Raw genomic sequence first — 25408 nt, forward strand, 5'->3', positions numbered from 1 at the left:
TCCATAGTTGTGGCACACCAGCTCAGTAGTTGTGGCTCGGGGGCTCTAGAGCGCAGGCTCAGTAGTTGTGGTGCATGGGCTTCGTTGCTCCGCGGCATGTGGGATCTTCCCGGACCAGGGCTCAAACCCGTGTCCCCTGCATTGGCAGGCGGATTCTTAACCACTGAGCCACCAGGGAAGTCCCAGATTGGTTTCTTTTACTTACGCATTTAAGTTTCCTCTATGCCTTTTCATGGCTTGATAGCTCATTTCTTTTTAGTGCTGAACAATGTTCCATCCTCTGGATGTACCAGTTTATCCACTCACCTACTGAAGGACATCTTAGTTGCTTCCAAGTTTTGGCAGTTATGAATACAGAGCTGCTATAAACATCTGTGTGCAGGGACTTCCCCGGTGGTCCAGTGGTTAAGACTCCGTGCTCCCAATTCAGGGGGTGCTGGTTCGATCCCTGGTCAGGGAACTAGATCCCGCATGCTGCAACTAAAAAAAGATTCCACATTCAGCTAAAGATCCCGCATGAGGCAATGAAGATTCTGTGTGCCCCAACTAAGACCCAGCGCAGCCAAATAAATAAATTAATTAAAACAAAACAAAACATCTGCGTGCATATTTTTGTATGGACACAAGTTTTTAACTCATTTGGGTAAATACCAAAGAGCATGATTCCTAGATCGTATGGTAAGAGTATGTTTTATAAGAAACTGCCGAACTGCCTTCCAAGATGGCTGTACTACTTTGCATTCCTGCCAGTAATGAATGAGAGTCCCTGTTGTTCCACATCCTTGTCAGCATTTGTTGTCAGTGTTCTGGATTTTGGCCATTCTGATGGGTGTGTAGTGGTATCTCATTGTTTTAATTTGCATTTCCATGATGGTATATGATGACATGTGATATGACATCCTTTCATATGCTTATTTGTCATCTGTATATCTTCTCTGGTGAGGTGTCTCAGTCTTTGACCCATTTTTTAATTAGTTTTTTATTTTATTATTGTTAAATTTTAAGAGTTCATTGTATATTTTGTATAACAGTCCTTCATCAGATGTGTCTTTTGAAAATAATTTTCTCAGTCTGTGACTTATGTTCTAATCCTCTTAATACATATTATCTTTTATGGAATAGAAAATTTTAATTTTAATGAAGTCCAATTTATTAATTATTTTTTTCATGCATTGTGCCATGGATGTTGTGTCTAAAAAGTCATTGCCAAACTTAAGATAATCTAGGTTTTTCATATGTTATCTTCTAGGATTTTTGTAGTTTTGCATTTTGCATTTAGGTCTGTGATCTGTTTTGAGATAGTTTGTAAGATGTGTCTAGATTCTTTTTTGTTGCACATGGTTGTCCATCTGTTCTAGCACCATTTGTTGAAAAGTCTATCTTTGCTCCATTGTATTGCCTTTGCCCCTTTGTCAGAGATCAGCAGACTGTATTTATGGGGGTCTCTTTCTGGCCTCTCTGTTCTGTTCCATGGATCTATTTGTCTTTTCTTTTGACAGTACCACAGTGTTTTGATTACTGTAGCCTTATAGTAAGTCTTGAAGTAGGCAGTGTCAGTCCTCCAACTTAGTTCTTCTCTTTCAATTTTGTATTGGCTATTTTGTGTCTTTTGTCTCTCCATATAAACTTTAAGAGCAGTTTGTCCATAGAATAACTTGCTGGGATTTTGATTGGTATTGCATTAAATCTGTAGATCAATTTGGGGATAACTGACATTGACATTATTGAATCTTCCTATCCATGAACGTGGACTATCTCTCCATTTATTTAGTTCTTTGATTTTTCTCATTCTTTCATCAGAGATTTGTAGTTTACCTCATGTAGATCTTGTACATATTTTGTTATATTGGTATGTATTTCATTTTTTGGGGGTGCTAATGTAAATAGTATTGTGTTTTTAATGTCAAATTCCCCTTGTTTATTACTAGGAAAAATGATTGACTTTTGTATATTAACCTTGTATCCTGCAACCTAGCTATAGTGTCGTATTATTTCCAAGGGTTTTTTTTTTTTTTTTCCCTTCCCCATCTTTCCCCTTTGGTAGCCATAAGTTTGTTTTCTATGTCCGTGAGTCTGTTTCTGTTTTGTATATAGATCCGCTCTTCATTTGAATTATTTTTTAGATTCCACATATGATTGATATCATGTAATATTTGTCTTTCTCGACTTACTTTACTAAGTATAATATTCTCTAGTGTCTTATTATTTCTTGATGTCTTATTATTTTCAAGAGTTTTTTGATGTATACTTTTAGATTTTCTACATAGAGGATCATCTTTTTGTGAACAAAGACAGTTTTATGTCTTTCTTCCCGATCAGTATACCTTTTATTTCTTTTTTTATATATTGCATTAGCTAGGATTTCGAGTATCATGCTGAAAAGGAGTTGTGAGAGAGAGAGCATCCTTTTCTTTTTCCTGATCTTAGTTGGAAAGCTTCTAGCTTCTAACCGTTACCTGTAGGTTTTTTGTAGAGATTTTTTCCTCAAATTGAGGAAGTTCCCCTTTATTCCCATTTTACTGAGAGTTTTTTTTTTTATCATGAATCAGTGTTGGATTTTGTCAAATGCTTTTTCTGCATCTATTGATATGATCATGTGATTTTTCTTCTTTAGCCATTGATGAGATGGATTACATTAATTGATTTTCAAATGTTGAAACAGCTTTGCATACCTGGGTGAGAGTTACTCTCTTTATTTCTATTATTGATGAAGTAATTGGGAGTGCACTCTTCATACTTGTATGGTGCTAGAGTAGGAGTTGTTGTTATAAAAAGAGAAGCATAATCTTGTTGAGTTAGAAAAGTCTTCCATCATAAAATTCAGGATGGACAGTTTAATTTGTTCAAGTGGGAAAAAGACTACATATACATATTATTGAATGAGATGATTTGATCATTACTCACCATTATACTGCTGGTATGGGTGTAAAGAGCAAAGTAAGGAAAAGGTTAGAGTTGTTCAGGGCAGTTTGGAATGCAAGCGTCAGAAGGTAATCGTATGATACCCAGTTGCATTGCCACTGCCTATTAGAGGGGCAGATTGTATAGGTATGTGTACAATATGTATTTTATTTTACTTATTTTATTTCTATTTTATCATATTTTATCTATTTATCATATCATATATATCATATGATATATATATAATATATATATATGATATATATATATATATATAAAATATATATATATATATAAAATATATATTTTAATCACTGTTACTCTGTACAATGATATACAGACAACTGAGACCAAAATATTGCTTCAACATCCTGGACTTTCTTCTCTGATTTGTTGGGTGTGTTTTCCTCTCACCTATTTTTTTCTTTCTCATATAACTAGTACTTTTAGTCTTTTCTCTCATGTCCACTGTATTCAATATTCATATTGCAGAAAGATGGCTGACTGCTTTTCTGGCTAATAGAAACCCTTTTTCCTTAGCAAATTCTGGAGAATTACTTATTTGTATCAATTCAATACTTGTTGCCTTGGTTTCTTTAACAATTTCTAATATTTTATAAGGATCACATGTTTCTTTTTGCATTAAGAAAAAGAAAAAAACGGATTTTCAAAAATAGTTTGAATATAGGGGGAATATCTTTATCCCTATTTTGAATTTCTTGTGTTCTATCTTTACCTTTTATAACACACACAAAAAACTTTTTGGTATATTCTATGAAGAACAGATGTGTAGGGTGGAGATTTTGAAAATTTAACAATTATCCTATTTTAATTAAAAAAATATTGATAGTCTACAAATTTGTATTGAGTGCTTACTACAAGCCAAGCACTGTTCTAGAAACAAGAGATTTATAGTGGACAAAGCAGTGTCTTGAGCTTACATTTTACTGGGGAAGATAAACAACAACAATAAACAAACAAATAAATATATACGTTTGTGACAAGTACTAAAAAGAAAAATGAAGGTTAATAAAAGAGAAAGGAGAGTGGTAGGAGATGAGAACAGAGAAGCCATAATAATCCCTTCTTTCTCTCAGTAGAAGAGAAGTCATTGGATGGTTTTGAGCAGGAGAGTGATATTTGATTAATGTTCTGAAAAGATCATTTCCTTGAAGTTCAATAACTTTACCATAACTGTGGCATTTTTCATCTGTGTCAGTTTTATGGTGTGCCCTTTGTACAATTTTCTTACAGTATGTTTTTTATTTTCTTTAGGTACACCAATGATGTAAATTTGAACTATCATTTTTCTCTTTTCTGCATCTGTTGTTTGCTCTTGTGTTTAAGTTTTGTCCATTCTGGTTTGCTTGCTTTCCACAAGCTTTTCCTTCATTTTTTTAAAAAACTGTATCTCCCACCTACCCATTCTTTTTTTGGAGCTATTTTCATTTTAGTTTTCCTTTTCCTAAGATCTGTGTGTTCATGTTTCATTACTTCCTGTCTCTCAGTATAACTACCTGAGATCTTACAGTTTTTCTCTGACTTATTTTTTTATAGAGGTGAGGTTTATTAAGTTTTTGTGGATATGTGATTTTTTTGCATATTGTAAAAGATGTTCCTTGTGATACATTTGGCATTGATTTTAATCTGTCACATGTAAGTGATTTTATTTAGTGAATATTCTTCATTTGTCTTTTGTTTTTTCTGCCTTTCCTCTCATTTCCTTACCATATATTTATATAGATTGAATCCTGGCCCATTTTTGATTATTACTTATCTTTCAATATACAGATTTCTTCCTTGGCCAGTTATTTGAAGACAGTTTCTGGGTATATAGGACCAGGGCCATGTTCCATCATAGCATGAATTTCTTACTATGCAGGGATGTATGTGAGAGAATTCTTTGAGCATTTATTGCTTAATAGCTGCAGTAATGCTTCTCATAATGTCATTTCTTTCCCTTAATTGCCCTAGCCATAGATTGTTTCCAAAAATATGGCTTGTGTGATTTTTCATTCAGTCCAGCCTTTCTTTCTTCTTTTTCATGCCAGATTGGGTTCAGAGTTTCCAGCCACAACCTGTGCATATGTTATCACTGAACCAAGGAAGAGATTCTTTGCATGCCACTTAGTTTGGATAACTGTGTTCTGATGATATTTTCTAAGATCTCCAGCCATAGGTCATTCTCTCCTGGAGTATTCCTGCATTTCTATTTGATCATTTAATTTTGCTGGCCATCCTCATATATTTTGAGTTAGGATAACAAATTCTTCATAGGTTTTATAATTTCAATATCTGGGCCATGTGCATGTCTATTTCTATTTTTTTCCTCTGGATTCTATTTCTTGGAATCCTGGTATTTTCTGATTGAATGCCAGGCATTGTGTTTGAAAAATAATAAATGCTCTGGATGATGTTTTCTTCCTCCAGAGAGGCTCCACCCTAAACTCTGAGATGCAGCTGGTATGGAGATAACTCACCTTGATCCATTCACGGACTGAGCTGACTCAAGGCTGGGTTGCAGTCTTTGTAATCTTTGGTCTTCCGCTGATTCATTTCCAGTCCTAATTGTAGTCATCAACACGGGTCCCAAATGAAAGCCTGTGATGTTACTAAGGGCCCGCCTTGAATAATCTACGGTTTCTTACTCCTGAGTACAGTGACACTGCTGAAAACTCTAGTCTGCTTTTCAGAGGATTTTATCTTGGTTTCTTGGCTTCCTGCCCTGCAGATGTTAAGAATTTGCCAGATGCCTTGAGGAGGAGCTGCTTGTGTGGAGCTCCTTTCTCTCAGGGATTTTGGTTCCTCAGCTCTGGCTGCTTGGCCACCCTCTGCTCTGCTCTGCTTTCCTTGCCCCATTCTCATCCTTCAAGATTGGAAAATGCCTCAAAGGTAAAAGCAGCTTACACAATGTGGACTCACCTCTCTGGTGTTTCTTCCTCTGGCCCCCTAAGTCCTAGCTGCCTTGGAAGTTCTCCAGTGCCTTCAAATAGATTTCTTTTGTATCTTCTTGGGTTTTCAGTTGTTCTCAGTGGGAGCATGACGTGTTGCAAGCTACTTCTTCATAGTCGGAAATATAAGTTCCTCTCCTAGGGTTTATTAAGGTGGAGTTTCATTTATGTTTCTAGTATATCTTGTCTCTCTTTGGTAATTTCCAAGAGAAGGAAAGCAAATCACCTTTTTTGCACCATTTAAAACTGGAATACAAAAGAAATATTCTTTTCTTTATTTCTTCCAGTAAATTAACATTTAGGAAACAGGGAGAGTTTAGGATATATATTGAAAAATTGAAACTTTCTTCTGAAAGAAACTCCTAAAGCGGAGGCATCACTAACAAAGAGGCAAAGTGAATCGGGTGTATAGAGAAGAAATCTGAGCATCTGAATGTGTCAGGCTTTGAGCTAGAAATTGTACATACTTTTAAAAGTTAATCTACATACCATATTTTTACATTAGACATAATTATTTCCATTGCTCAGATTTGGAAGTTATGGCACCAAAATTTAAATTATATACCTAATTTTTATTGTAGTGAAGAAAGAATGAGATGAATACAGGATGTTGGGGCTGTAATATTATTTAATGGAGAAAAGACAGTCTCTTCAGTAAGTGGTGCTGGGAAAACTGGACAGCTACATGCAAAAGAATGAAATTAGAACGCTCCCTAACATCATACACAAAAATAAAATGGATTAGGGGGCTTCCCTGGTGGCGCAGTGGTTGAGAATCTGCCTGCCAGTGCAGGGGACACGGGTTCGAGCCCTGGTCTGGGAAGATCCCACATGCCGCGGAGCAACTGGGCCCGTGAGCCACAATTACTGAGCCTGCGCGTCTGGAGCCTGTGCTCCGCAACAAGAGAGGCCGCGATAGTGAGAGGCCCGTGCACCGCGATGAAGAGTGGCCCCCGCTTGCCACAACTAGAGAAAGCCCTCGCACAGAGACGAAGACCCAACACAGCCATAAATAAAACAAAACAAAACAAAAAGATGGATTAGAAACCTAAATGTAAGACCAGACACTATAAAACTCTTAGAGGAAAACATAGGAAGAACACTCTTTGACATAAATCACAGCAAGATCTTTTTTGATCCACCTCCTAGGGTAATGGAAATAAAAACAAAAATAAACAAATGGGACCTAATGAAACTTCAAAGCTTTTGCACAGCAAAGGAAACCATAAACAAGACGAAAAGACAACCCTCAGAATGGGAGAATATATTTGCAGAAGAATCAACAGACAAAGGATTAATCTCCAAAATATATAAATAGCTCATGCAGCTCAATATTAAAAAAACAAACACCCCAATCCAAAAATGGGCAGAAGACCTAAACAGACATCTCTCCAAAGAAGACATACAGATGGCCAACAAACACATGAAAACCTGCTCAACATTACTAATTATTAGAGAAATACAAATCAAAACTACAATGAGGTATCACCTCACACCAGTTAGAATGGGCATCATTAGAAAATCTACAAACAACAAATGCTGGAGAGGGTGTGGAGAAAAGGCAACCCTCTTGCACTGTTGGTGGGAATGTAAATTGATACAGCCACTATGGAGAACAGTATGGAGGCTCCTTGAAAAACTAAAAATAGAATTACCATACGACCCAGCAATCCCACTACTGGGCATATACCCTGAGAAAACCATAATTCAAAAAGACACATGCACCCCAATGTTCATTGCAGCACTGTTAACAATAGCCAGGACATGGAAGCAACCTAAATACCCATCGACAGATGAATGGATAAAGAAGATGTGGTACATATATACAATGGAATATTACTCAGCCATAAAAAGGAATGAAATTGAGCCATTTGTAGAGACATGGATGGGTCTAGAGACTGTCATACAGAGTGAAGTAAGTCAGAAAGCGAAAAACAAATATATATTAACACACGTATGTGGAACCTAGAAAAATGGTACAGATGAACCGGTTTGCCGGGCAGAAATTGAGACACAGATGTTGAGAACAAACGTATGGACACCAAGGGGGGAAAGCGGCAGGGGGGTGGGGGTGGGATGAATTGGAAGATTGGGATTGACATGTATACACTGATGTGTATAAAATGGATGACTAATAAGAAAATAAATAAACCTTAAAATAAAAAATGAAATGAATACAGGATGTTGGGGCTGTAATATTATTTAATGCTTAAACTTTATTTTAAATGTTTATCTTAGAATGAGTATAAAAGGATACTGTTTGGAACATCATCCTAATAACCTTTTCTAATTACTGGAAGTGTAATCATTAAAATGAAAATTGATTATCCTTTTAGCTAATGCTTGCTTACCCTAATTTTAGATAAAGTACCTAGTTATAAACACCTTTATCTAGTTCCATAAAGATAAAAAATTCAAAACAACTTAAATATCAAATAATAAGGAAATGTTTTAATTATGTGATGATTTTGAAGACTGTGGAAAAATGAAATGCTTTTGATAAAATGGTAAGTAAATAAAAAAATGAATGAAAAATTTATGCACAAACACTGCAGCTATGTAGTAAAATATTCCTGTACACTTATGTGATACTACATGTGTCACTTATAACCTCTGTATTAAAATATTTGGGTTATGAATTTCTTTTTTAAACATATTATTACATTGCTTTTATAATTCAAAAACTTTCTAAATCTTCAAATGAAGAGCAAATAACTGCTGAGTACTCACCTAACAAGTACAGATTTATTAAGTTTCATAAGGAGAATATAACCTTCCGGAGGCTAAGGACTTCACCTCTTCTATTTACTGCTATGTCCCCAGATCAGAATAGTGCCAGGTTCAGTAAATATTCGTTCAGTGAATGAATGAATGGCTAAAAGCATATAAACACATTAGCCTTACTTTTATGGTAGAAAGCACTCCTTTTTTTTAAAAAAAGACTTGGTTAATTTAGAGGTTGGTTTAGTTTTTATTAGTATGGTTTATCATACATTTGTTTTTCATATTCTTATCTCTCATAACATTGTATTTTTTCTTCAGGCTATTTAATGATACAGAATTGTTATAAAGTTAGAGGCTTTCTTAACAATGACCTATTATTTTAGAACCAGATGATCAAAGAACTGGAGTCCCGTGTCCAGCAGCTGACTGGAGAAGCAGAGAACAGTAATACACAGAAGCAGAAATTAATTCAAGAAAAATTGGAACTTGAGAGATGTTACCAGATAACATGTAATGAATTACAAGAAGTAAAGGCAAGGTATTGTCTGAAGTCAGATATCTCTCAGGTGTGGCTGTAAAGTACTGATATTAACTCTATTAAATTATCTGTTAAAATTAATCACACTTGTGCATTTAACTTGGGAGGTTTCCAATCTAAATGCTGCCATTTGTTAAATTTTTTAAAGTACCATTTAATATAAGAAGCATACTGTTCAGAAACAGTTGATAAAAATGTGGATACTTATTTGATATATTGAAAGATAATGCATTTGGATTTGGTTGACTAAAAAATTCCATTTTAGAGATTGATTATAAATATATTGGAAATACATTTTATTCTCGGATTGCTTTTAGGCGCAACACACTGCATAAAGAGAAGGATCATCTTGTAAATGATTATGAGCAAAACATGAAACTGTTACAAACCAAATATGATGCCGATATAAACCTTCTGAAAAAGGAACATGCTCTTTCAGCTTCTAAGGTATTATAGATGCTGGTAGATGTAGCCCTACAAAGTACTTATTTCCTTTACTCAGCATATAGCCAAAGGTGGTAGAAGCTGACTACTATCTGGCATTTAAATTAGTCTCTCCTTTGCTTAATTTAATAGTAAGTGTCTAATATATAGCATAACACAAATATTTAATAAACTAAAATCTGCTATAAATTAACCCTTTTAATTACCAAAGTTTTTAAAGGAGGAAACATAAAAGTCCAAGAAGAAATGTTCAGTTGTGTTAATAATACATATTTTGGAGTAACTCTATACATTATTATTATTATTTTGAAATCTTGGTTATGCTTTAGTTTTCCTGCCATCACATACGCTTATATGAGCCCACAGACACCCTCGGGGCACCCACACACTTTTGTGTCAGATAATTGAAACTTTCTGCAAAGAAAATCCTATAGCCTCAATACTAAAATAGTCAATTACTTGATATTTCATGAATTAAATATTCCAGTGGATTTGGTTTTAAAATAAAAATTTAAAAAGTTTTCTGTATATCTATTCTTTTTACATCAGTATTATATTTTCATAACTTTAAATGCCATGCAGTACTTAATTTATCTTTTTACTTTAAAAGATTTTTTAACTTAAAATTTTTTAAAAATTCAGATTTATAGGTAATTTTAATTCTAACTGAAGCTTCCGGTGGGGGGAAAAAGTTAAATTTATTCAACCAGAAGTTTGTAGGATGGTAGAAAAATCAAAGTTTCATTTTTTTATTATTTTCTTAAAATCTTTTTAGGCATCTGGTATGATTAAAGAATTAGAACAGAACATCTGTCAATTAAAACAGCAGTTACAGGAATTAGAACTTCAAAGAAAGCAACAATTAAAGGTGAGTCCTGTATTTTTACACAGAATAATGGCTAAAACTCACCTTTCCTTTTCTTGGTGTATACATATAAATGAGAGTCGATGAAAAAAACTCAGAAATGCAGGTAGCCATTTCTGATTCTTTTATTGCACTGTATCATTTTTCATCTTATTTACTTTAACAAAAGTAGATGCTAATGGGATATAGAGTAAAAAGAACAATAATTTTAATTTGAACAATCTACTTTTTTTGAGATTAGTTAAAAGTATAAACCTTATTTAAATATATTATTATTTTAGAATTATTTCCTCTCTTTAAATTATTATCTGCCATTCTTTATAATTTCTCTCTCTCTTTTTCTCTTTCACACCTTTTATTTATTTATTTATTTTTTTGGCTGCACCGCTCAGCATGTGGGATCCTAGTTCCTCGACCATTGACTGAACCCACGCCCCCTGCGGTGGAAGCGTGGCGTCCTAACCATTGGCCCGCCAGGAAACTCCCTCTTTCACACCTTTTAGATCTTGCCTTTTCTCTCATGGTCAAAAAGTACCAAGCACTTCTATATGATACAACTTCAAACTTATTATTTTCACGTTGATTCATTTGGTCATTTTTAAGTGATCTCTTAATTCTAAGGGTCAGAAAGTTTCTCTTTCACTGTGAAGTATGTACTTTTGAGAGTGGTAACATCTTCAGATAACTAAGGTTTTATGGCCTCCAACATAAAGCTATGCATGTTTCTAGTTGTAGTTTAGAAAACTGCACAGGTAGGGCTCTCTTAATAATATGCAAAACTCAAATAAGGTTTGTCCTCAAAGAGATTGATTTGTTTCATTAGATTACCAGTTTTATTGACCCTAGAAGCAATTTTAAGTATAATAAAGATAAATATTTATTATTCACAGGATCAAGAAAATAAGTTTCAAATGGAGAAATGTCACTTAAAACGCACCTATGAGAAAAAGGTAATGTGTTTCATGGGAAGCTGTGACATTTAAAATAGCACATGAGGCAGTTAAGAACGAGGGTTGATTTTTATACAGCTGTGCATTCCAGCCCTTATTTCTGAGTTCATTTCAGTTAGCTAGTAATCAAGTTTTTCTTCTTTTTCATGTTTATAAACAGCTTCTTCAGTTTGATTTTTAATTATATCAACATTAAAACACCACTTCTATGTTATATTTGAGTGAAGAGTATTATTATGTTCACCTTTCATAATAACCTTTTGAAATTATATTTTCTTTCTACTAGTAAAAATGTGATGTAACTGTTGGGTGTTATTTTTTTCTGTTGTATCATATGTGTAATAAGAACTCTAAGAAATTAACCAAAGAATATGAAACAGTGAAAGCATTGTCTACTATGATCGATTAGTAAGAAATGGATTAGTCATTGTCTCTCGTGATTTAGAGCAGTGACTGTAGTGACTATTTCTACTGGTGCATGCTGGTGTCCTTGTTACCAGTAACAACTAGGGTCACTGCCACACTGTTGACACCTTCGGTGATAAAGTATAGAATTCTATATGTCTGTGACTTTCAAACTTGAGTTTTGAATTTGTTGTTTGCTGTATAACTGTAATTGAAATAGCAAAGATTTTGTTGCTGCTTTTGTAATTATTTACAGTTCTAACATCCACGAAATTAATCCTCTTGTAAAATACCCACATAATGGAAAATAAGAAAAAAGTTACCCCTTCAACTAATTAAAATACATACAAATTAAAATTAGACAGATTTTATAGCACAAAATTCTTAAAAGATGTTGCAATACCGCATCTTATCTATGCATATCGTCACAGCAGACATGCATTAAATGCTTTCACGGGGCGAGGTATCACACCAGGCACTGGATGCAGGGGAGGGGTTGAGGGTGAACTAGCCATAGACGCTGCTCTCCAGAAGCTTCATGTCTGGGAAAAAGAAGGTTTCTGTCCTTTGGAAAAGTGAGTATTTCTTCTGACGTGCATTGACCTAAATATGTGCTCTTTAAAATTATAATTAATTTTCTTATTGTTAAAGTTTTTTTCCCCTGCAGTTTTAATACAGTTCAATGCAAGATACTGAATATATTTCATGCCTACAAAATGATGTCTGAACAGGAGGGAGAAATACTGCTTTCCCTGAAATAAAGACTTTTTTCGGTTTCTACTGTTGAGGCACGCAGCTGCTTAACAATCTGACGTACCCAGAGCAGACCATGCACTATCATAAGCCTTGCCCCCCACTGCCTGAGGCGTCCGCATCCTCTGGGTGTACCTGTTAGTCCTTTGTTCTTTCTTTGGGCAGATGTCTGGCTCCCCATCCCTCAGGGACACCTTCCTGGCCTCCTGTTCTCTCACACTCCGTGGTCAGCCCTCCTCCTGAGTGATGGTATCTGCTTACCTGTGAGCCCCAGAGGGTGTGGTACCAGGAGGAAGGTGCACACTGACTAATATACAAGATTGTATTCCTACCCCAAAGTTGAGTCCTCCTGTGGGCTGTGACATACAGAGTTGGGGCTGGAGAGACAGTCTCTCCTACCACGGTCTTTTCTTGGCTGTTCGGCCGCTGAGTAAACTCAGGTTTCTGCACCAGCCCCTCTGCCTGATGGACACACACAAGAAACAGAATGTTAAAGCTCAGTTCGTCCCTAGCCAGCCACCTTCCCCCATCCTATTCTGTTTCACTTCAGGGAGCAGACCTAAATCCTTTTAATTAGGCGTCATAACTACAGCTTTTCCCTTTCCGTGAACTATCAAGTGGTCTCACTTTTAAATAACGTAACTAGTTAAAGAGTGTTAATTGTTTTCAGTGTAAATAAGATGTGTTTAAAATAGCAGCCATCTGTAAAGAAAAATAAGTGTAGTTGTACATATTGCGTACGTTCTAACGTTATTTGTATTGGAAGAAAATGGCGCTCAGAGTGCCACTTTTTGTTTTACAATTAATTCCATAATCTCCCCCTTTTAAATTGACATCTGTTCTTCTTTCTTTATTAAACCTGCTGTGAGCTCAGTCCTTGAAGATTTGATGTCCTGTACCCCCCTCAGGGAATATCCTCTTTGACTGCTCAGAGAGCTGACATAAATCTTACCTAGTGCCAGACTGTGTAACTGGATAGCCAAGTGGGATGGATACCGCTTTTGTTTGTGTCTTAGACAGTGTTACAGGTGTGTGCATTCAGTAACTTTTGGTAGAAAAGTAAGTTCTGAATATCTGTTCAGGAGGAGGAAATGCCATCTGAATGACATTATTTCCTCATGCCAACAAGAAAGCAGCATCAGAGTCTAACTTGTCTTTGAGGTAAGAGAAACAGTTAGCATCAGATGCTGTCCCTGATTTGAGCACACGCACATTATCTAGTGGTCTTTATTGATCTCTGGTGGCTATTGCCTGCTCTTAAGATCTTTGAACATCAAACAAATAATAGGTAGTAAAACTAAATTTCATTGTTTGATGAAGTGTCCTAATCTGTTAAATCAGGAAACGGTTAGGCTAAATGATTTTACTAGCAAGGAAACACCTGCCTCCTACAAATAACCTGTTGCCTGTTTTCCAGACAGGCACCAGAGAGTTAAAAGATGGTGCTGTTTACCGAAAGAAGTTCACGAGACAGATGTTAAGCATGTATATCCTAAAATGTGCTGGAATTGAAATATCTACTTATAATAATTCTGATGTAACTGTGTCACAGTTGAGATCTCAACTGATCTCTGATGGAGATCTGATGGAGTTCAAAATTATTAGGAATAGTTATTCCAGTCTTTAGTGTTTATATATAATTCTTTTAATTAAGTTAAAAAAAATTAAAATTTACACAGTTTTATGTGTATTGCATAGTGTTTTCCAACTACTACCGGCCTAATTTTCTCTAAGAGGACAGGTGTCTTGAGTGAAGTTTTAAAAAATGAAATTGTGCAGTGAAATGATCTTTAGAAATCATGGCGTGCAATGCCCCGTATTTGTCGTGGTGAGAAGCAGAGTGGGCAGTGTGGTTGCGAGACGCCGTGGGGCCGTCGGCTGGTCCATGTATGAGTTGGCCGCGGTTCCACGCTCTTCTTTATGCTGTGATGTCTGCCACAGTCTGTTTCCTTGCACAGAGCAAACCTCTTTCTTGTTTATACAAGCACACCTTTCTTGATAACTTAACTTCTTAGGGTGCAAGGGAATGAAATCTACCTTTACTAAATGCTCGATAAATGTGCTTCTGGCTACCTGACTCACTCATTTACAGCAAACGCCCATGTTGGAGAATATATGCTGTATCTCTGTCTATCTGGTTTGTGTTTTCATTATTTAAATTATTAAAATTCATTTCTGATGCTAACTATATAGTAGGGAAAGGATTGTAAGCAAGTCAGTTTAAGGCTTATTTCCCACTGCCATTAGTACATTCAGAAGCAAAGGTTGGCGGTAGCATTATTGCTATTACCCCCAGCTATCTGGAATATAGGTAAAAACTAAAAGTATAACCCCAGGAGTCCCTTAGCATTCAAAACAAATATATTCAATTAAGAACAAATAAGCAAAAAGAAAACCCAGAACAGCATTTATTGACTATTCTAGTGCGGGCCAAGTGTTGTGCTGAGTGCCGAGGATATAAAAATAAATGAGAAACAGCTTTTCGCTTTGAGGAGCCACCAGCTCAGAAGCCTGTGCGTTGACACATGCATGTTTCACTCAGAGGGAAGGCTCTCATTCTCCCACCCAGATAGTCTCATTCCTGCTTTAGAAATGGTCCTAGTAGTTGAGAAGCAATAAATTAGATCAAGGTGCTTGGGTAGCACAAGACAATCAGGAAGTGGCAGCTAGAACTTGACCAAGGTTAAGATTGAATCGTGAGTGGTAAAAAGTGCTTACAAGAACTCAAAATTCTTAGCAATTCAGGATCCGTTTTCTGAAAGGGCAAATAGTCCACAGGGAATTCCATTATGTGGCATGCTGTATTGTGGTTTTGGGTGTTCATAATGACCTTGAAGTTTCGAGAAAATGTTTGTGTGTAGAGTATTCAGTCTGAGGAGGCGATGATAATTAACACAGCTGAGCATTTGTCATGTCCCCAGTATTGTTCGTTCTAAGAGCTTCCCCTGGAGCCACTTACTAACCCGTCACAAGTTTTGAAAAGCGTGCTCATCCTGATTTCCGTCCTCATTTTCCAGAGAGGCGACTGAGGCACAGAGTCTCGAGTAGCTTGCGAAGGCGCGAAGCCTGTGCAGTCTGGCTCCAGAGCTCGCGATCGTAATCACCGTGTAACCTTGATCGATTTTTCTCAAAGTTGGTTCAGTTTTTGACATTTCCACCAAAGGGGGTAAATCTCAATTACGCTAGCGTGCAGAGAGTCCTGAGTCCCAGAAGAAAACCGAGCAGGAAATCGAGGGGAATCCCTGCTAGTGCAGCCGGCTGGAGGCCAGCGTGTCAGGTGCTGACTTGCCAGCGACTCTGATCGCGGCTCCTGTGAGGTTTCCATGTAATGTGTGGTTTCGAAGAACCCGAGACCTAGTCTGTGGGGTGAGGGGAAACCCCCCCAACCCCTCCTGGGGGTCTCCCTGCAGCTCTGAGGAGGCCTCCCTAGGGCACGTGGACAGGAGCAGGGTTATGCCCCCCGTATTTTTTGTTTTTTTTTGTCAAGCACCAAATCTGAACAGATAATACTCTGTTTAAGAATGAGTAAGAGGAAGAAGCCAAAATGGGGTCTGTGGAAGAAATATTGTGGAGCAAAGGGAGGAGAGCGCGATACAGGCGACTCAGAGAAAGGAGTTTCTTCAAAAGAAAACGTTAAGAAATTCATCAGTAGAATCCCAGAAGACATGATGTCCATGAAGGAGAAACAGGTATCATAAGGAAAGAAAAGGCTGAGGTGGAAATGGAGATAATTTACACCTTGGTGATCGCCGTCACAGCAGCCAGTAGGCACTTTTGATCAAATATTGTCATGGAAGAGCTCCTCTCTATCCTCACTCCTTCACTTTACAGGCAGTTGATTTTATTTATTTATCTATTTTACTAAAACACCAAAGGAAAAAAATATAAGAGAATTATAATAGGAAAAGGCCAAAGAACATAGAATTTTTGAGCTAAATAGTTCTCTGTCCAAACGAATAAATAGCTAACTAAATACAGGTATTTTTGAGGAGCACTGATTCAGTGTTTGAAAAGGTTTGTGACTGTGTGGGGGGTGTGTGTGTGCGTTTCGTTGACTTCGTTCTTCTCACTCCTCTCCCATCTCCTGTGCCCACCAGACGCACTGCCCGCCTCACCTGGATTGCCAGCAGGTTGTGCCCGGGACCCCCACCCGCTAAGTGACTTGAGCTCCCTTACCTTCCAGCTGGGCTCTGCACCCTCAGTTGTCTCCCCTGTGGGACCATAGCTGCTGTTTTACTCTCCCCTTCCCTCCAGCTGTAGCAGTTTCCTTTTCCTATTTTTAGATCCATATAATGGGTCCATGTTGGGTATGCTTATCTGCATTTGCATACGAAGAGCTTTCTGTGAAGAGGAATATTTATTTGACCCTCATTATTCTTGCTGCCATCCCACCTGTTCAGAGGATGCCACATTTAGTAAAGAGATTCTCAGGGTGGGGGGACTTCCCCCCAAACTCGGTAGATGGTTATATAGATCATTCCCAGAAGTGGAAGACTGTTTCATCATAACCTGTTTGTTTTTGGGGAATATAGACACATTATTTATTGTATTCTCCTGTGTCTTGTTGGATTACTTTCCTTTGGTTAATACGTAATGTTAAAAAAATTCCAAAGTGATTCCTCCCTTTTTGAATTTTTTACATACCAGTTTATTTTACAGGGAATCCACATGCAGGTACATTTAAACAATGATTACCTTTGACCAGAAAATTATTATTGGAAGAATACTATTAAAATAATTCTATGGTAAACGATTATGGTTAACCAAGCCTCTATCTTGAAAAATCTAAATCTAGTTTTATATTAAAAATAGATTTAAGATTACTGTTTCATTGTATTTCTCCTTTGAGTAAACTTGACTTGTCTTTTAGTAAATTTTACATCTTTGTCATGGCAGGTTCATGACTTGCAGACTGAACTTGATAAAGAAAAAGAAGATGCTCAAAAGAAAATCCATAAATTTGAGGAGGCTTTGAAGTGAGTAAAATTGTAATATAGTTAATTAAAAGAAATACTCTTATTCTAAACTGTGAGCCAAATTAAGTAACTAAAACCCAAACATTATAATATTTTTATCATAGCTGTGCTGTGGTTTAGCTTGAGTCAGTTTTCTATCATCAATCTCTATTTTCATAATTTTATTACTAGCCAGTAAAGGAAAAATATCAGTTCAGCTGTTTTTAAACAATAGGAAGGTAAGAAAGACAACTTAGTGGTTTCAGATGCTTTCTTCCTCTTAAATGAAAACAGATTTAAAAACAACAATAACAACAATAAGATTTAGATCTAGGACATTTAGAAATTCCTCTGTAGCTTCTTTGGGAGGAATTTGGGTAATGAAATGTTTCAGTTGTTATATTTAAAAATGGACTACTATACAGGCATTGTTTAGCAAAGGTTTTGTCTTATGGTACGTAAACATACACATTAAAATGTTATATTTTATTTGTCTTTTCCATTCATTTGCTAAGTCGATTAGGCCCTACTTATCGCTAGGTATTATCCTGCAGTTTTTGGCTGGAGAACATTGATTTACTTAATAGCTGTTGCATTCTCAGCATGTTTCAGGCAATGTCTGACTCCTTCCCGGAGGACCTGTATTACAGTCCAGTTGGGAGGATATTCATGCACTTCGGCACTTACAGTCCAGAGTGATGAGAACTTTCACAGCATAAAAGTCAATAGGGTTCCTGCCCCAAGAAAGTGATTTAGGAAGGGAAGCTTACTTGGGCACAGTATATCTAGCGAACTCCCAGTGAATCAGCAAATTCCATTTTTTGTGCTTTTCCAAACCTCCAAAGAGGAATAATTTAGAGAAAGGCCAAAAAGAATATCTAGGATCAAAGAAACCTCGTATCAAATTCTTCCTGGGAAGACTGCATAACGGTTCCCTCTCCTTCACTCTGCTTGTTAGTAAAATGTCCTGAAAGGGTTGCTGAATAGGACATCTTAAAATAATCTACGTGCTGTGACATCACAGGATATCAGTTTCTTATCTATACGAGGATTGGTGCTTATTTGTTCGCATCACCACATATGAATTAGGTGAAATTAGAGGAGAACTGTAATGTCCATTAAACATTAAGCCAGATAACTGTATTTTACACCCCAACTTGAATAGTGACACAACTAGGGTATTCTTGCTTTATGGATGGGATGCCCTCCCTTTATCCCTCATTAATTCATTTTTTTTCCTCCTTAAAATGTTGATTCACAACTTTCTTCATATATTCAACTTACCACACTTTCGTTTCTTTTTTGTTCTACCTTGTCTCTTTTTTTTTGTAATTTCTTTATACTTTTTCCATTAGCTTGTTGATGTGTATTTTATATCCATAAAGGAAGAGGTAATTCCTTCAAATAACAGGAAATCAACAGATATTTGTTTAATACCTACAGTGTCTATATACTGTATTATCATACGAAAGGAAATCGAAGGTTTAGAAACTATAGCTCAAGACATAACCCTGTTCTTAACAATTTTATAGTCCAGGATAGGCATTTGAAGTCCCTGGAGTGTTAGGTATCAAGTTGTTGACATAAGTGCAATTGGAATAAGAAAGACTGTTTGCAGTTGGGGAATTGGGAGTCGATGTGTAAAACAGCACGGTCTTTTAATGTTCACCGGTGGACGGTGAAAAAACCCTGAACCCTCTGTAGTTGCTATATGCAACATAATCTATTTAAGGCTTTAGAGGTCTTTACCAAAATACCAAATTTTACTTGGAGTTAAAAAAATCTAGTTTAGATTGTTAATAACATTCCCCTGTGGATCTGTTTCTTCCATTCCTTGTGTAGATGATGTCTTCATTGACACTAAATGTTGGTATGACCTTAACAATATAGCACCTGGTATAGCAGGAGCAATCTGGTCTGAAAATAGCAGCATAAGTTATTGTGTGGTCTGAACTTCAAAGTAAACAGTACAACCTGGCTGTTTTCCCAGAGGAAAATATTCTGGGGCAACTGCTACTGCTTTTCAATCTAAGAATAGTGTTAGACCCAGTTGGTCCAGAGACAATTCCATTTTTCTAAAAGACAGGTATATGATATGGAAATTTGCCATGATTATTAGCAATTTTTTTCTGTAATAAAAATATACACAAAGGTGAAAAAAATCTCACTTTTAGAATGTGGTAGTATTCATTCATTTATTCATTCATTCTTTCACTCAGTAGGGTTGTTGAATGTATAGTGGAGGATGTCAGAGAGCTGGAATTAACATGTGAATTAATGTACATATAAATACGTAAGTGGATTCAACTCAATCTTTGGTTTAGAGCTCAAGTTGATACTTAAGATCCTACTGGTGTTTAAGAGGGACACTGATTTGAAGTTAGCACTCACTGTAAATGTAACTCCTAAAACTAATTTGCCTACTTGTTACTGTTTTTCAGAAAAAAAAGAATAGTTTAATATTATTGTGCTACTACTTACAATTTTTATTCTACACATATCCTAAACAGTTTTTTGCTTCCTATTTCATTTTTGTTGCAGAAAATATTTTAATAACCTCCAGTAACTGAAAATTATCTGAAACTATAACTGTAAATGGTATGAATTTTATGTGTTTATTTTTCAAAGATAGGTAATTAAAGTAAATGGGAAACATAGTACTGAATGGAAAATTACCATAGGTAATAAAATAACTTGGTGTAACTCTTTGAAGGACTAACACTGAAAAAGTGTGTTATTTTTTTGGAGGAATTAAAACCTATGAACAACAGATGTAGATAGTATAGATTTGGTTTAATCCCTTTTTTGATATTTATATGTTTACCAAATTTGATTTCTAAGTTTTTGGTGCTATAAAAATAATAAAGCATTGTTCTGAGATATTGTATAAATTGACTATTTTAAAGCATTCAATGAGACATTCCAAAGTCATCTTTTTGTAAAAAATTTATTTTTATTTTATTTATTTTTGGCTGCGTTGGGTCTTCGTTGCTGCGCGCAGGCTTTCTCTAGCTGTGGTGAGCGGGGGCTACTCTTCGTTGTGGTGCGTGGGCTTCTCATTGCTGTGGCTTCTCTTGTTGTGGAGCATGGGCTCTAGGCACGTGGGCTTCAGTAGTTGTGGCACGTGGGCTTCAGTAATTGTGGCTCACGGGCTCTAGAGCGCAGGCTCAGTAGTTGCAGCACATGGGTTTAGTTGCTTTGCGGCACGTGGGATCTTCCCAGACCAGGGCTCGAACCCGTGTCCCCTGCATTGGCAGGTGGATCCTTAACCACTGCGCCACCAGGGAAGCCCCATCTTTTTGACTGATACCTTTTTCAAACTCCTCTCTGGCAATAAAATACAAAACTGTCTTGAAACATTTATTCCGATCCATTTTAACTTTTTTTGTATTGTCAATTGTAAACATCATAAATATTTCTACTCTGACACTAATATATATAAGCTTTCTGTTTTTCAGTTAGTACTGAAAGTGAGTAATGGTAATTTCACTAGAACATGTTACAAAATCGGTCTTTAGATGATATGGTTATGAATGACCCTACAGGAAGCAAGCCCTTGTTTAACTAAAACATATTCTTTCTGTTGTAGTTGCTAACATATACATGTACATGTATACGTGACTGTGTCTGAATGTATCCACCACAAATAAAACTTTTACTGGGTTTAAAAAAATACAGAGAGATGAGGCAAATTTAAATCTGGGCCCTAACCTCTCAGGCCAGAGGCTTTGATGTTACTAAAACAAACAAACATGCATTTTTGGTAATAGGAGGTGTCTCATGAAAACTGGATATTTTATGAGTCCCCTTTTAAATCATTATCTTGAATTTTTGTCACAATTACTTTATAACCCTGAAACATATGTTTAGCTGACTTTTTGCCAATTTATATAATATACAAAATGGAGATATATGAGATATTTGATTATATAAATATTTAGAAATGTCTGTTAAGTTTGCTCTCATTTAGACTTTGCTGTCAATAAATATAAGGAAAAGTGAAACAGTGGCTTATTGTACCCTTACAGTTTTTAAAAATAACTTTTTAAAGCTAGGTAATAGAGTTCCGTGGTTTGAAATATGAAAGATAGGAAAAATGAGCATACAGGGAAAAGTCCCCTTCCATAGGAGCCCTCTCGCTATACATTTTTCCTCTTGGGAAGGAGCAGTGTTACCAATTCCCTGTGTATCCTTTCATATGGAAGCATCGATACTCTTTTTTTTTTTTTTTTTTTTTAATTATTTATTTTTATTTATTTATTTTAATTTATTTATGGCTGTGTTGGGTCTTCGTTTCTGTGCGAGGGCTTTCTCCAGTTGCGGCAAGTGGGGGCCACTCTTCATCACAGCGCGCTGGCCTCTCACTATCGTGGCCTCTCTTGTTGCGGAGCACAGGCTCCAGACGCGCAGGCTCAGCAATTGTGGCTCACGGGCCCAGTTGCTCCGCGGCATGTGGGATCTTCCCGGACCGGGGCTCGAACCCGTGTGCCCTGCATTGGCAGGCAGACTCTCAACCACTGCGCCACCAGGGAAGCCCAGCATCGATACTCTTTCCCCACTATCTCTTCCCCTTATGTGCTACCTATATCCTGATTTTTTTCACTTAACATATCTTGGAGGTTATTTCATGTAAGGACATAAAGAGCTTCCCCATTCTGTTTTATGTATTTGATGTACTTTATTTCACTAATTCTTTATAGATGAACACATGATGAAAATGTTTCCATTTTTCTCCTAGTACATATATGGTTTGATTTTAACATTTAAATCTGTGACCCATTTGGAATGTATCCAGTGTAGGTTGGGAGATATGGATCCTGTTGTTTTTGCTTTTTGTCAAATGGTTACCCAATCATTTCAACATCATTAATTTAATGATCTAGCCTTTCCCTCATCGGAGTTCTGCTACAGAACCTTTATCATTGGACTTGGGTCTAGACTTCTGGTTCTGTTTGAGAGATCTGAATATGCTTGTGCCAGTCCCACACTCTGCTGATTTCTACCGTTTAAAGGTAATGTTTAGTGTCTAGTCAGACTTCGTATCCTGTTAACTCTGTGCTTTTTCAGAATCTTCCTTTTTTTCTTGTTTATATTTTTCCATTGGAGATTTATAATTAGCTTGTCTAGTTAAAAAAGAAAAACCATTAGTCTTTTTGTTAATGTTGCTGAACAGATGTAGTTCAACGAAGGAAGAACTGACGTCTTTTAATGTTGAATCTTTCCACACACAACATGATATGCCTCGCTTTGTTCCCGTCTGCCTCCGTGCCACTCTACAGCTAGATCCTGTTTTTGAAACCGACAGTTTGCAAGGAATTTGTGTTACTTAACTATCACAAGTTGGTTCTTTTATATTAAGTGTGTATTTTGACTGTCTATTAGGGTATGTGTTGTGAAGCTTAAAATACATAGGGCGTTGTATATTCTGGGTTTGAAGTTTCATACAGTTTGGGATGTGGATTTTAAACTCTGTACTTTTGGTCATACCGTTTACTTTTGAATGAAGAATGTAAAACTCTTGCAGGTATCACTTGTTTTGTTTATACTTCTGTAGCCATTTAATGCCTTAATATGTCATTTTAATCAAACTCATTTATTAATTCCTCCCAACATCTATTTTGTTCTCGGAACTTTGTTGGTACTGAGTATAAAGTGCCTAAGAAAGCAGGCAAGGCCTCTGCTGTGGCCACAGCACGTGGCTGCACAGCTTTCCTGTTGAATAGCCCACGACGTCCGTGTATTAGTGCAGGACACTGGGTGTTGGTCCCCACAGAGCGCAGGGCACTTCCACAGGGACCCCGGGTGACGGTCGGTGCGTTTTCCCTGCTTCACTTGGTAACATGAGATATTCTTGATTTTATTTTATTTACTTAGTGTAAAATAAGTATTTTGCCTCCTATTGAGCGATGCATTGTTTGTAAAAGGAGACACTTTGTAATGTGGGAAAAACAATGAAGTGTTCCAGCCACTGTTTCAGGAGTTCCGATAGTAACTTACAGGAGGTCCAGAAGCAGTCTGCTTGACCTTCTGTGTCCGTAACATCCTTTTTGAAACTCACTCGCCTGAGGGCCTCCTCCTCATCTTACTGCCATCTGGCTCTCCCTCAGCTGGTTACCATCGACTCATATGTTCAAAGTGCACCGTGTTCCTCCTCTGAGTAATTTTTTTCTCTGTTCCTGTATGCAGAATGAAAATCAGTGTTTTTTCTTCCAGAGGCTGACCTAATAGAATGTCTTTACAGCTACTCAACTTTTCCTTTTGGAGAAAAAAAATCTTAGGGATTTAAATACAAAGTCTTATTTTCATCATGGAATTTCTATCCAGAATTTTTTAGAATGCTACTGATTTTTTATAGTTCTGATTCCAAATAGCACTGTGAGTTTTAAATGCTTCCAGGATCATATCATTTAAATAATAGGTGAATAGAGGAAAAGTAAATAACACTAATGTTTTTTTTCATTTTTATTAAACTTTTTGTTTTGAAATAATTTTAGGTTAACATGCAATTGTAAGAAATAATACAAAGAGATCTTGTGTACACTTTATCCAGTTTCCCCATTGGTAACAACTTGAAAATCTGTAGTACAATATCATAACTAGGAAAGTGACATTGACATTATTAACCCATCTTGTTCAGATTTCCTTGGTTTTACATGTACTCATCTATGTGCTTGCACATGTGTGCACGTGTGTGTGTGTGCTTAGTTCTATGCAATTTTATCAGAGTTGTAGACTGGTATATCCAACATCACAGTTCTGTCACAACAAAGATCCCTTGTATTGCCCGTATTGCCCTTTTATAAACATAACCATATCCTTCCTACCCTCTCCCCATCTTGACCTTCCTGTCTTGAGATTCACTGACTAATAGTAATTTGTTCTCAATCTCTATTTTCTTCAATTAAAAAAAAATGTTATGCAAAAGAATCATATATAGGGAATCACACAGTATGTAACCCCTTGGGATTGACTTTTATCACTCAGCATAGTTCTCCTGAGATTCATGGAAGTCATTGTATCAGTTGTTTACATCTTTTTATTGCCTAATAAGCAGTTGTATGGATACAGCAGTTTTTTGTTTGTATGTTTTGTTTCTGTTTTGTTTAGTTTTTACCAGTAAACCACTGAAGAATATTGGATGTTTTTAGTATTTTCTATTATGAATAAAGCTGCTATGAAGATTGTGTACATGTGAACATGTGTTTCCATTTCTCTGGGATAAGTGCCCAGGAGCGGAATTGCTGAATTGTATAGGAACTGCGTGTTTAGTTGTATAAGAAACTGCCCAGTGGTTTTGTAGGTGTGGCGCCGTTGTGCTTCCCATTGGTTATGCCTGAGTGCTGCTGCTCTGCTTCCTTACCAGCTTGAATGCTGTCACTGTTTTTCTTTTAACATCTTTACTGGAGTATAATTGCTTTACAGTGGTGTGTTAGTTTCTGCTGTATAACAAAGTGAATCAGCTATACATATACATATATCCCCATATCCCCTCCCTCTTGCGTCTCCCTCCCACCCTCCCCATCCCACCCCTCTAGGTGGTCACAGAGCACCGAGCTGATCTCCCTGTGCTATGTGGCTGCTTCCCACTAGCTAACTATTTTACATTGGGTAGTGTGTATATGTCCATGCCACTCTCTCACTTCGTCCCAGCTTACCCTTCCCACTCCCCGTGTCCTCGAGTCCATTCTCTACGTCAATAACAGTAATTTTTATTAGAGTTTATTTCAGCAAGTAAATAGTTCCTGTACTTATAATACATAGATACAGTGAACTTATTACAAGAAACAACATAAAATATCTGTATTTCTAAAACAGACTGAAATGGTTTACAGTATAAGCAAATGTTAACATATAATTGAAATTAAAATGTATCATAAGCATGTAAAGAAGGGTGGATATTATTGTACCAGAAGTAAAATTAT

At 36.6% G+C, this 25408-nt stretch overlaps 1 protein-coding gene across 21 annotated transcripts in view; it reads left to right on the forward strand.

The window, feature by feature from the left end:
* Positions 1-25408, forward strand: part of CEP112 (centrosomal protein 112) — a 413727-nt gene that overhangs the window by 100253 nt on the left and 288066 nt on the right. For 20 of the 21 annotated variants that reach the window (XM_082370414.1, XM_082370412.1, XM_082370410.1 and 17 more), the window contains 5 exons: positions 8960-9114; positions 9432-9561; positions 10334-10426; positions 11314-11373; positions 17428-17507. In XM_082370414.1, coding sequence (XP_082226540.1) covers positions 8960-9114; positions 9432-9561; positions 10334-10426; positions 11314-11373; positions 17428-17507 — 518 coding nt within the window. The remainder of the gene's footprint in view (positions 1-8959; positions 9115-9431; positions 9562-10333; positions 10427-11313; positions 11374-17427; positions 17508-25408) is intronic. The other variant, XM_082370428.1, reaches the window with a different exon arrangement.

The sequence above is a fragment of the Balaenoptera borealis genome, assembly GCF_965194805.1.
Source record: "Balaenoptera borealis genome assembly, chromosome: 20".
NCBI lineage: Eukaryota > Metazoa > Chordata > Mammalia > Artiodactyla > Balaenopteridae > Balaenoptera > Balaenoptera borealis.